The 14,343-nt window shown below is 37.0% G+C and overlaps 1 protein-coding gene across 1 annotated transcript in view; it reads left to right on the top strand.

Annotated features, from left to right (window-relative positions):
* The first annotated feature begins 9,921 nt into the window (after window positions 1-9,921).
* LOC117541089 (sodium bicarbonate transporter-like protein 11) overlaps window positions 9,922-14,343 on the top strand; it is a 29,271-nt gene continuing 24,849 nt past the window's right edge. Inside the window, exon 1 of the mRNA XM_034208174.1 lies at window positions 9,922-10,142. Coding sequence (XP_034064065.1) covers window positions 10,082-10,142 — 61 coding nt within the window. The 5' untranslated portion in view covers window positions 9,922-10,081. The remainder of the gene's footprint in view (window positions 10,143-14,343) is intronic.

Here is a 14,343-nt window from a genome sequence, read left to right as displayed (position 1 = left end):
GGTTCCTGTAAACTCGACTGTTAACCAGGGAACGGTGTACAACAATGTTTCTCCAAATTACAAACAGTCACAGTTTACACTTCTCTCATTTCAAAGAGCTTCATCTGGAAACTGAAAGAGCCCCAAAGGTCTCAGCATGCCATTTTGCAGCTGCTGAGGTCAATTCAGGTCAGCCAGGACACTAATATACAATTCATAATTGTATCATAATGTTAAGGCTTATTTATGGAAGTAAACAAGAGACAGAAGTATTTGAATTTGATCAGACACCGAATTTATAGCATTGAAAATAATTACTTTGAAAATCACGTATCTGAATTTTTTTTGCTCCGAATGTGAAATAAATGTGAAATAAAAATGTAAAAATTCAAGATAAAAAAATTTGAATGTTCAAATTCAGATCCCAAAAATTCAAGTGAAAAAAATTCGACGTCAAAAATTGCGATGAAGCATCATCCGGGCTACTCAGACAGGATAAGCAATCGAGTCCGAATGCAATCAAACCGACTTCTGGCCTGTCAGAGCCAAGCGGCAAACCCCGCGACAATGCGGTGAAGCCCAATGCTGCAAACTGTAGGCGATGGATGCAAATGGGAGCAATTCCCGTAGACCCTATGTGAAAATGTCCAACTTAACATCAGAAAATGAACATGTTTCTAGCCTGGATCCACAAAAACATATTCTGTATATAGTTAGATTCCCCCTTCATGACAACGGGACTGCTGCTCCTAGCTCCTCTCTGCTAGCTTCGTTAGCTCCATTGGCTCTGTGATGCAGGGTATATGCAGGAATCCTGAAGTCAAATTGAATACCTTTTAAGACCTTTTTTAAGACCCTTTCCATACATTTTAAGACCTCATTGCAACTTCGAGTTCATTGGCGACACCGGTTACATTGGCGACACACTTTACCTCACATTTACTATATTGATTGTAAGATAGCACAACTAAACAGAGTGCAGACAGACTACTGAAGCCTCCTCTCCACATGAACTTCAACCTCTCTGTGAAGGTCAGGTTTAATGCAGTATGCTGCTTTGTTGCTTCTGTACTCTGTGCTCTTTCATTCCAGTAGAACTCCTCAGAAACCAGTAGAAACCAGTATTTGACCAATAAACAAAACAATTGACAAAACTTTGAACTATGAAATATATTAAACTTTGGTGAGCTTCAGCGGGGTAATGCCATATAGGAGCTCCCTCACAAATACCCAGGGGTTAAATTGATCTGGGGCTGTCCGGGGCTAAGCCCGGCACATAGGACGATGCTCTGACGTCATCACCCTCACACATTTGTCATATGTTTACAAAAAACGATATATATGTTAAGACTTTTCTCGTTCTTAATATAGACTTTATTTAGGGTCGATATGTGTTGACCTTACTTTAAAATAGCAGATCGCTGTGACCGGATATAGTTTGGCTTAGACCCCGGCCCCACGAGGACGCATACAGTAAAACGCATACGCAAACGCAAAAAAGTCTTCCGTTCACACGCATTCGATTCATTAACGTGTCCGTTCACACTAGACCGCTGGAAATGCTGGAAACGCTGCAGTACATATGCCAGGCCTGTAAGTGGCACTGCTGCCGCCACAAAATACACCAAAAGCAGCGAAGAAGACCCCGGAGCATGGTTGTCATGGTTGCCCTTCTGTTTATTCTCCGCGGTGGACGGCGTGTTCTCCTGCTGTATATCTCTCAGGTAGTCCACCAGCAGATAAACCCCCCCCCCCCACAGAGCATTTTATGGCACGCTATGCATGGGGCCACCTTGAGGGGGTTTCCCGACATGTTGTTTCAGTAAATTAAAGGGTGTTTCATGTTGTCGTTGCTGTGGACCTTCTTAATACCTTGGAAAATGCCGTTTAATACTTTAATACTAATAGCCTTAATTTTCGCTAAATTGATTCATCAACTTTTAATACTTTTTAAGACCCCGCGGACACCCTGTGATGCTACAGCGGCTCAGCTCATGAGGAGAACACTACTTGAACTCGGCCGTGTTTGTTGTGTTGGTTCCTGGTGGACTATTCGTCATGCAAATATAGGATTTATCTGCGGTTAAAACAGACCATCCATGAATGCAGTTTCTTCGGTAAGTCAACCCTGCGTACTTTATGTTACTGGTGTTTTTATTTAATCGCGATTAATCGCATGATTGTCCATAGTTAATCGCAAATTAATCGCACATTTTTTATCTGTTCTAAATGTACCTTAGAGGAATATTTTTCAAGTTTTTAATACTCTTATCAACATATGAGTGGACAAATATGCTTTATGCAAATGTTTATTATCATTTGAACAATGACAAATATTCTCATGAATATTAAACACAACAACCTCTGAACATTACAAATATTCGCCTCAATTCAACCTGGAACCTCTCTGGCGTTATTAACGCGTTAACTTGACAGCCCTAGTTAAAAGTGATTCTTTCAGTGAGACAACCGAACATAGCAAGCTTCTACAGTTGCACTAAGTTTTGATAACAGTTAAATATTATTTTAATAATACATTTATTTCAATGTTGATGAATTTAGAACGGTTTATTCATAATCTGATTATCTTTGTAGTACACTGTTGGATTTAAAAAACACATTCAAATAAAATAAAAAAACATTATATTTATAGCCCCTGAACAAACAAACACACCTCTTTCTTAAATAACACACTTGCTCTGCAATAATATGTTTTTTGATATTTCTGTTAGGAAAGGACATGCCTGAGAGACAGGACTGCTTCACCATTTTCTCTTTCTCTGAGGGTCCAGAAGAACATCCAAGAGGGAAAGGAGAAGCTGATGTTATGAGATATAAGAGCAGTACAGGACATTCACTAAGAGACACTTATATTGTACCACAAAGACCTGCACACTGAATAGTTTTGTAGTCTAACAGGAACTTCATTTGTGTGTTGTTTTACATTGCACCTCAGAGACAGTGTGATTATTGTCAGGCCTATAAAGTTTGGCAAAAAAAAAAAGTCAGCTGATCAAATGCATTTGCCTCACTTTATGAGCTTCACAATACTTGTGCCTTGTACCGCTGAGTTTGCGATGTCATAAATAAATGGTGCAAATCTTCAGTCAGATGTGAATGTGTAATCTAACATTTTCAGTAAGGATAACGGACAAAATGAATGCAAATACAATTTCTTGAAATGTGAACTAAAAGTTATCAAGCATGAACCATCACCATTTTTTTTTTAAATAAAAACGAAATAATATACATAAGTTACACTAAATGTTAACTGGTTAATTGATTAAGTAAACACATTTTGTCAAATAAAGTGACAGGCTAGGCCTGTGCAGGTGGTAACAGCTATGCCCAGCATGGGATAAGTTCTGTAGGTGCAGCTGGTGCAGGTCCTCCTCCATCAGGTCTGGTCCTCCTCCCTCAGGCCTGGTCCTCCTCCCTCAGGCCTGCAGGGAAAGACCCTCAGCCCTCTCCGGCCAAACCAACAGACAGGACGTTCATAAAGCTGAGGTTTTCCCCAAATTCTCTAATCATCCATCCTGTGAATATGAGAGGGGAACAAATAGTGTAATAGATGCTTTGGACAATAATAAATATAAAGTTAACTGTTGAGTTGCTCAGTTTTTTAGATTGAAAGGGTTTAATAATACAAACAAAAGGAGAGGCACCGTAAAATAAAGATTGGTCTTTCAATAAATTGTGTTGATTTTATCTTTTGAATTATTTGTCTAAAGTCAAGTAGTTAGAACTGTTACTTATAGTTTGAATGATACAGTCTGGTTATAATGTTTGGAGGAGGCATCACAGGTAAGAGCACCATTTGTTGTGTTCCATCCACAACAAATGCACACAGATTGATGTGTGTATTTATTTATCTACTATTTCTTGAATCATTACTGTCAGTCCAAAACAAGAGATTTTGTTTTAGTAACATTTAAAAAAAACAAAAACATTATCTCTTTTCCACTACAGTACACTATCTTGAATACTTTAGTTTTTACGCCACTACATTTATCTAACAGCTTTAACATTGTAAAGGTGTCACTTCAGACTGGGTAATTATGACAGCATGTCCTACTATTTTGAGACTGAACAAACCAGACCTTCATCTGTTAATGTAGAAACTAGTCAGCACATTAAACCATTATGAAAGTAATAATTAGTTAGCTCATTGTTCAAAATGAGCTCCAACTACATTTAAGTCAACTCGTGCATCGGTAATAACAATAAATCAAATTATATAATATAATAGTATAACTTGTGTCTACTTTAACAACACTTTCCTAATTATACTAGCATACTTTTACTAAAGTAACATTAACATGTTTAAATGCAGGGCTTTTGTAAGAGAGTATTTCGTATAGTGTAGCATGGTCTACTTGACTTATCTAACCGAAGTGATCGTTACGTTACTTTGCAAACCGTCACCCCGCCACACACACACAAAAGGACATGGTAACGTTGTGATTCACTTAATGATAACTACGGAGCTTGCTAACAGCAAGGCACAAGGCTACTTCACTCATTTAGCTAGCTAATGTAAGATACAAATGCTGTCGAGCCCTCACTGCTTGTAAAATAAAGAGCACAAACTGACTACTTACCCGAGCGGCGAGCCCCGCTGTTCTCCGTAATTTTTCTCCCGGGTTGTTGTGTTCACATGACTGACAAAGCCGTGCTCTGATAGGCCAGAAGTCGGTTTGATTGCATTAGGGCTCGATTGCTTATCCTGGCTGAGTAGCCCGGATTATGCTGCATCGCAATTTTGGACATCGAATTTTATACACCGAATTTTTTGACGTCGAATTTTTTTCACTTGGATTTTTGGGATCGGAATTTGAACATTCGAATTTTTTTCACTTGAATTTTTACATTTTTATTTCACATAGGTAAATTCGGAGCAAAAACATTCAGATACATGATTTTCAAAGTAATTATTTTCAATGCTATCAATTCGGTGTCTAATAACATTCAAATACTTCTGTCTCTTGTTTGCTTCCATACTTATTTCACTATCAGAGAACTGGTTAAACATCCTGTAACACCAAAGGACTAAGCTGTCGTTTTACTGGCTTGTTATACTGTACAACAGCCAGAGTAACTTGCAGACATCCTAATGTACAAAAGCTACTAAACAAACCACAGGCCCAAATGCCAAATCACTGCAGAAAATCGCTTGATAACAACCATCCAATGCAACATGTAATTGATGTCAAGTTGTGTAGTGAAGTTGAGCTAAACCCATTGCTAGTTAATGTTATATCTGCACAAACAATACTTAAATCAATGCACCCAAACAAAGCTCTCAGTCTCTCAAGGAGCAGTAACATAAACTCCTACACAACAAGTTTAAAGGACATCAAGAAGTCACACAGAGTATGGCAGAAATAGCAAACAACAGCAGCTGTGCAACAAGCCAAACAAACCACACGAGCAAACCTCTAAGCAGCAAACGGTATCACACTGCACATTTGATATAAAATGCGTGGCTTACCTTTAGATGAGCATCTTCTCGACGTTGTGCAAACAGATCAATGAAGTCGTTAAAGTTGTATTTGGTCGCCAGGTCGGACTTTATTTACAGCAGTGACAACACAAAAAGTGATGGTTTATGATCCTCATTCAAAATGTCACATTGTATCTCAATTGTCTGCAGATTGAAGACCATATGTTCATAAAAATGCTACATGATGTGCGGTCATATTACTGCTTATCACGGTCCTGGAGTAAGGTGAGGTGCAGCCATGACATATATTCATGCTAATAAAAGTTGCTTATCGGGCCAACATTAAAAATACAAATCCACAAAAGGACAGCTGAACTCTGTCTGCAACAATTCATCATGATTCACGTCGATGTCATTTGCAAAGTAACACAAACACGGCCTGTCTAACTTGTGTGCAGGTAAATCCATGGATGTAGGATACAACCTGTTTAAAAACCAAGATGGCGCATAGCCTAATTTCTTCTCTGATTACCCAATTGACCTGTTGCTCTCAGTGTTGCCACTGGTGGCCGGAAGCTAAAAAGCAATAATCTTTCAGGCTAAAACCATACGCTAAAACTAATGAACTGAGTGAGCAATAACAACACAATAATTGCGATTACATAGCACAAAATAGAAAACATGTTTTGATATAATATTAGAAGCCACTTAGCTTTTTAAACAATTAGTTTAAAGGTAAATACTTGTAATGCTTCTAATTAGTTGTAAGTATTTTTCTTCTGTTGTAAATCATGTGTTTTACTTTTTATTTGATAGTGCTATTTTTTTTTTAAACATAATAGAGAAAATAATTACTATCACCTACATACTTAGGGCACATACCTGAAGTGATCATGCCTTTAGTTTTAAATGTACAAATATGATTTCTTCTGTTCTCAAGTTGAACATAGGTGAACGTTGTTTTTTTGTTTTTGTTTATTGACAGCACGTTGAGTATCAAACTCCCTTTCAGATATGTAGTAAGAGCCACACAACTTCCGTAAACATGAACTAAAGAAAGCTTGGCACAACCAATCACAAGGTAACAGAGAACAAAACTCCCTCTGATGCTTAATGCAATAATAATGCTGATTTATGATACCTTGGGTTGAGGGAAACAGCTTGCACATTAATAAATCAATACATAATCTGAAACAATGAGAAACAGATGTACTAATGGTTTACTGTAGCTTGTCAACATAATCAAAGATATTCTTTAAAAAGTTGTGAAATACTGAAACACAGAAGAATTGTAATACACATTGATGTATGTAGATTTGACTGCAGGGTTTAACTATTGATCTTGGTATTGCAAAAGATATCCCTCTAGAACACATCTACTTATTGCACACTCGGCTGATTACTTCCTTGAACTGCAGCGGAAGCCACTTGATTACATTCTGAAAAACAAATAATTTAATAATGTGTTTTGTGACCTTGCAAAGAGAGATTTAGTCATCTGTATCACAACATATTACAAAGGTTGCAGTAGTACACTCACAGTGAACTATAATGACATAATCCTGAACTAAGACTTGGAAGAGACCATTGGCAATTTATTATATAATCATGCATGTGACAGGTCAAACCGTGAGATGCGAGAAGATTTAAAACCTACAGACAGATCAAATTAATATATGTCCTATTGATTATGCATGAGTATATGTCAAATCAGTTATAGGGGTAATCAATTCACGATACATCATGAGATCTACAATTTATATTCTTAACCATATGTGATGTACCATACTCTCAATGTACAAGATAGTGACTTTCAAATTATGCTAAATTGGAGATATATAATGAAGTAACTAAAGAAACTAACAAGAAGCACATTTTCTGAGGAATGAGTTTCATTAATTGATTACTCAGAACATTTGAATTGAAATGTCTTGTTATTGTTTTCAGCCTTTCCTTCGTGTTATAAGAATAAAACCATAGTTAAATTGTGCACAGGTGAATGTTATAATCATGCATAAGTAAATGTGTGTGCATATTCTCACAATATTGCATAATTAGACATGTACCTTTAGACTTCCCTTTCGGCTTTTTAGACAAGTTAGTGAAATGGCCTTTTGGTCCATAAAAAATATCTCAACAGCTTTCGCCATGACATTTTGTAGAAATATTCATGATAAAGGCTGAATACTATTGACTTTGGTCGCTCCATAATGGTTATATTTCTGGATTCAACCATAAGTCTCGGCAACTGTTGGATGGATTATATTACAGATGCTCATGAGGCTATCAGGATGTACTGCTTTTACTTTGGTAATTATTTACCTTTTCTTTAATCATGTCAATAACGTTAATTATAAAAATACCTGGTCTGTGACAAAATACCTGAAACTGAAGATATTCACATCTTTAGAAGCTCTTTTGCGCTACACTAGCAAAGGTTAGCATCAAACCTTGTAAACATTATACCTGCAACAACACACTACATGTTCTTCTATTAGCATTTCGATAAGTATAGCCTCAGAGCAGCAAGCACAGCTGTAGACTTTTAATCTGGTTATTCAACGGCTTTCATGTTTGCTTAAGGTCTCTTCCAGGGCATACATAGTTTTTGTTTCACGTTTCAGTGACAATTTAAAGCACTACAGTGTTTGTAAAGCTGACCTAGTTTGTATTCTCCTGCTGCTTTTGTAACAATTCAGGGTTAAGGGGAATGAATTGGCTTTTTTTTCATCTAAGGTCGTACATTTATTAGCCTCCTCTGCAACATATCAATGTCTGAAGCATCTAACTCTGGTGTGTATTTGGCTAATGCCTGCTGATCAGAGGATATGAATGTTTGTGAGTCTTTTCTTTTTTTTAAAGAAGTATCCGTTGCTTCTGTCTGAGGTGTTGTTTTCAAACACACCCTTAGGTGATAAGCAAAAAAAAAAGGTCTCCTCACTTTATCCATGTGTTTGGTGTTGCTGTTTGCTTCAAATCAGGTTGGATATTGTAATATAGACAGGAGCTGTCGAGCAATTAGAGCACTTGTTAGGAAATAATTATCCAGGTGGCATTTGAGTAATCTTTACATTCAATTAGTAAGTTCAATTTACAATATCACCCGCTGGCACTCAAAGACTCCTTGGTTCCCACTCTGCTAGGGAAGAGAAAGAAAAAGAGACAAAAGTGAAAATTGGGTTGATAATTGAACTGATTTATCATCTGAAATAACTCTTGAAGACCTCCCTCTTTGGCAGGAGAGGGATTTGAGTTGAGTGGAAAAAGATATTGCCCAATAGGAATACTTTCACTCTGAGGGATGCAATGTTTTTCTTTTAAAAATGACACAATAAGTGACGGATTACATGTGAAGGTAGATGATTGACGTGCATTCCTGCGAACATTATGCCGTCATATCACCTAAATTGATGTATTCTACATTAAACACTGATCTTTTAAAATGTTTCCAGTCCTGTAAAGATAACCACATTCATGTGAAATAAAATACGCTCTTTTGTTAAAGGCGTGCAGGGTCTGTTTCTTTTTCATTTGAGCTTTTGCTTTGTGCGTCTTTCATGGCCCACCGCCTGTGTTTATACCCTTTACCGACCAAATGAGTGTGTGTGTATATAGAGGTTTTTAAATTGAGGAAAACCCTCTTAAATAGGGCAATAGACTCTATTTTTCCTGTAGATATGCCTTTCTGTTTTTTTAAATGGGTGTGTTTACGAGAACCGGAAATCAGATTTTAGTTAACAGAAGACGGCTGCTTGTAAAGCCACTAACACATTCAAGAGGACACTTTACTTTCTTTTGTATCTGTTACATAATTTAATCTCTCTTTAAACTCACAAACCGGAGTTGGTGACTGTTGTGGAAAAACAAACAAACATGGTTTTGGTACGTTTTATTGAGTGTCTGCTCAGTTTAAATGGAGTGTGTTTAAGGGCAGCATTTGTGTGAGTTGGAGTCAAACAGAGAACCTCTGGGTCTGCAAAATTCAAAGTGCATTAAACTTGCATTCTCTCTGCTCTGGGTGTCACACAACACATATATAAACTACAAACATGTTTCACATTCTTCTCTTGCTTGAATGACCTCACGAGGACTGCTTGTGCAACATGTGGCACCGCAGCATTCTATAATGAGTATGTGCTAATTGTACATTTTCAAAACCCTTTTTTGTGGCTGTGAACAGAAATTGTTGTCTTTAAATAGAGGAAACGCATGGCTTTGAGATCCTTGGGTGGAGCCTTTTGAATCACATGAATGCTGCAATGACTCATCCAGGTGAAACACTAGGGTTGTTTAGCACAACAGTGAAGTGGTGAACGTCTCACAGGACAACTGCATTAAAATATCAAAGAGTCCCAGCTGTAGTTTCCTAACACCTTTCTTCCCCCATCTCTTGTCCCCCACCTTTTCTTTGTTTCCTCTTTCTCCACATTGCCTTTAGCACATAAAGTCAGCTTCACTGTGATTGGCAGGGAGGACATTAATGTGTTATTCATTGGTGGTGAACCATTCCCATCTACCTGAGGGCCTGCCTGCGTGACCACTCATGCAGCAACTCTCACACAGGAAACATTATTTCCAATCCCTGCTTTGTAAAGTCATTTTAACGCTGTTTCCAAAAATATCCCTGACTTTTGGCTGCACTGCAAGCATCTCCAGTTTATGAAGAACCAAAAGGAGGTAGAGGAGATGTCCGGAGTCACTGTGACTCACTTTTCTGAAGGTAAGCGTCATGAATTTCGATCATATTCAGGCACGAGAAAACAATGTGAATAATCATTAGTGCATGTTCATGGCTTTGTGCGCTGAGTAAAAGACAGGAGGACTTAACCTTTCCAGGAAAAGTTTGGCTTGTTTTCACACATACAATTCTAGTCAATTATTGTGCACTGGTCTGTGATCTTTTACTCAGAATGAACTATGCCACTTCTTATCATTGTATTTTCACAATAGAATTTGATTCAGATATTATTTCTGGTAAATAAAAAGTGATACATGTTTGATGAAAGTATGCCCCTCTTATCTAGAATGTGCATTAATTTGCATGCATTTTCCATTGTGCTCGTTCAGGATGATATGCAGTAAACACGGTTGGCTGTTAAGCGATGACCTTTATGGACAAAGGTCACAGTGGGAATATAATGAGCAGCAAATCAATTTAAATGATTTATTCATTGAGAGATGAACACAGTCGACACAAAAAAGGGTTTATGTTGGACTTCAGGTCCCACTGCTTCATATCTGCTTTGTTGTGTATTGAACTTTACAGTGTTTATTTTTGTCATAAAAATGCATACCAGAGTGACTCGTGTCAAATTGATCAATCTCATCGATTTAGAATAAACACGGAAAAACATTTTGAGACAGTCTCTTAAGTTTTATTACAGTTTATGTTTTTATTGGAGGCAGTTTGTGGTAAATGTGTCCTAGCTCAGTCTGTCTGCACAATCACATGTGCTGCACATATTTAATGTTTGACCACAAAAATGAACGTTGTAAGCTGCTGTGCACTCTGTTAGACATTTAAAGCTCTAAGTCAGTAACATATTGTCAACAGATTCATCCAGTAGCTCTTATATGTCATCCATTACTGAATCATGAAACGTTGATCATGCACATTTTATTGAATAGACATCCAGGGAATATGCTTTGTTGCTTCTATAGACAACAATGTTAATATCATGCCTGTGTGTGATGTGTTGAGTTCCTGATGCTCCTGCAGCTTGACTCATGTTTCACACGTAGACTAAACCAAACTAACGGTGCACTTGCAATGGACTCGCTGATCACACAACATTAGTTTAGTAATGCAGCATTTTCTTGCTTTCCTGGCCTTTTTGTTAGTGATGTTATAGTCAGTTTGACTCTTTGCTGTGTCAGCGATGAAAGTCCACAATGCATACATGTACATGTCTGTGCTGTAAAGGAAATGTAGGGGTTATATGAGGTCATGTGTCAGTCTATTTCTACATGGATTTGATATAGAGTAATAAGCAATGACCAAGCTCTACAATATGAAGGTTCGATCTGTGCATGTCTTGTTAGAAGGACAAATAAATAATAACACAAACTATACGATTGTGCTCTCATGCAGTCATTTTGGTTCAGGGCCTAAGACAGGACATGAGACCTACATGTGTCTTTTTTGGGGGGGCCTGGGTTTGGTCAAAGACAGATAACAGTAATACTACATGATCAAATATACCTTTTTATCATATCATATATAACGTGCACATCCATACTTAAGGCCATATTCACCACAACTCGTGATACAGCAGCTGAGGCCTACATTTCGAGATAAAAGTTGATGTGCTCCGGTTTACAGATAGTTTATTATCATTATGCAACACAGTTTCACAAAGAAATACAGTTGCAAAACTATTTCACACAAGAAGAGCATGATGAAACACTATGCACTTTTTAGACTTTTTGTTTGGTCTCTATTGATTTGTTTGCAGGAGACAGACAGGAAAGGAAGAGCGGGAGGGGGCAACATGCAGCAATTGAGTTGTGGGTGAGATTTGAACCCCTGCTGCTGCAAAGACTAAAGAGTCAGATGAGCTATCAGGGCGGCCATCATCATGCATTCACACCAACAATTGAGTTGTTAACTTGTCTGAAAATTCACACCGGCAAACAGCTATGACCATGTTTCAGAAGAGAGACCAATGGAAACAACAACCATGTCAATGATTGCACATCTTGACACATTTTAAAGCAAACATTCATCAAACTGGTATACAAATATAAAAACTGCAGCTTGCGTTTTCAAACCAGATGCACTACACTGATAGGAACATCTATTAATTGTTTTTAGCTGGCCTTTTTCACCAAGAATAGCTGCTTCTCCTAATTGGAAACTCTTTTGATTGTATCCTTAAATGAACTGAGTCAGATTCTGGCTGAAATTAACAAAAGACTGTGCTGCCCTCTCATGGCAGTGGAGGGAAGAGTCATGTACTTCTTTTGTTACCTTTGTCTTGCCTCTGGCCACTAGATTACCAGTTTATTAAAAATCTAGGAACTTTTTCTACTTGGGGACATGGTTTATTATTTTGCATCCACCAACCAATCCAAAATCAACCAGTCCATTTGAGAAATACAATTTTACTGAGCACCTAAGTTGCTCCAAGAAAGAGCTTGTAAGGTTTGAACTTGTAACTTCTATCATTACATTGCATTTAGCTGATCATGAATAACAAGCAGATATAATGTCAGTCATTATATTTCACTATTAGTAATTAAATACAAGGAATCCACAAGGAAATATTATCACCTTACACAAAGACTATTTGTTTTGAATGCTACGTTATTTCCTTTAGAAAGTAATCTTCTCTCGTAGAGGTTTTCTCTTTGTTCCCGTTTATGCCAGTTATAATATCTTTCAACATTGGCAACTAAATTACTCTCCCAAATTGTCAGAGAAAATCACATACATTAAATTCTTCCAACAATAGGCAAGTACATAGAAATAAGTACAAAACAAATTGGTCAAAACAATTTTCATGAAAGTTAGATTTGAACGAATGAATGAGTGAAGAACAATTCAGGAAGTTACAGCTAGTCAATGAATAGCTAAATGGTTTCTGAGTAAGTCTGAATCAAGATCTATAGATAATGACGAGACAAACCGGCTGCGACAAATTATAGTATGTTAAAATATATTCAAACCATGGAATCAAAACAACACATATCTGATATACCCATCTAACACAATAACAATTTGTCATGATGTGTCATTTGATTTCTGCTGAGGGAAGTGCCAAATACTGTGAGAAGAAATGCATCCTTTACGTTATAAAAATACAAGGTAATGTTCCTCTTCCTAGGAGGTGACCACCAGTGGAGTCATTCTATTCCTCTTTCAATTTTGCCGAGCAGCAGGTGCATTGGGTTGATACAGCTAGTGTGTCATGAGCCTTGAAACAATATGTTTTATTTATATTGTACTACTTTGACTCTGTTTGTCTTTGGTCTCAGATACTCCCTGATGCCTTCTGTGAAAACCTATTAGTATTAGTAATATTTGTTGTTAAAGTGATACTGTGAGTTTTGCCTGAAAGGGATTTGGAGCTGGTTTTAAAGATGGTTTCACATTTCGTATTCTTTTCAAAGGGTGGTTTGATGCAATTCTCCTGATTGACAATAGGTGGCAGTAACGTGCCAAGAAATGCAGCAATGACATTACATTACAGACATAGCAAGAAAGGAGAACTCTGTAAAAATGTTTAAATTATTCAAAAAATTTGCTCTGTACATTTGTTGTCAAGGCAGAGTTTACTTAACATGTTATTTTTTTTTATTTAGGCCGAAGAAACACTATCATTTTGGTAAATGGTAGTTTTGTATGTTTACAACAACATGTTTTGATGGGGCACAGATTAATAACTAACTCAAAATAGCAATTTAAAAACGTTATAATCCAATAACAATCTCCACATGGATATTTTAAACATATCAAAATAAGTAAAGATTAACTTTTGTTAAGATTTTCTTCATGAAAGTTGACTGCCTGTCTTTTCTCACTGCAAAGTTATTTAAAGAGGGTTACAATGAATGAACAACACATAATTACAAAATAAAAATAACGCATATTTGCATTTTACTTACTTACCCAAACATGAATCGACAAATTTGAAAATAGAAAGAGGTTATCATTTAAAATGTTTTGTTTTTTGACTCAGTACAGATGCTTATTGGCACCCCACCCCATCAGTAGGTATATACAAGATTTCACAAACAGGACATGCTTCTGGTGATTCAGCAGAATGACATGTATCATGTTTCACAAGACGCTTCAAAGACAAAAGCACTGAATGAATCACAGCAGTGGGTGAGTTAAGGTGTGTACACATTTTACAGAGTTAGCTAACTTTCTTATAAAAGTTTAATCAGGACAAAAACATCCAGAAATATCAAACACA

This window comes from Gymnodraco acuticeps, unplaced genomic scaffold (assembly GCF_902827175.1).
Source record: "Gymnodraco acuticeps unplaced genomic scaffold, fGymAcu1.1, whole genome shotgun sequence".
Classification (NCBI taxonomy): Eukaryota; Metazoa; Chordata; class Actinopteri; order Perciformes; family Bathydraconidae; genus Gymnodraco; species Gymnodraco acuticeps.
Note: the sequence above shows the minus strand (reverse complement) of the source record. Positions and strands in the feature narration are given on the sequence as shown.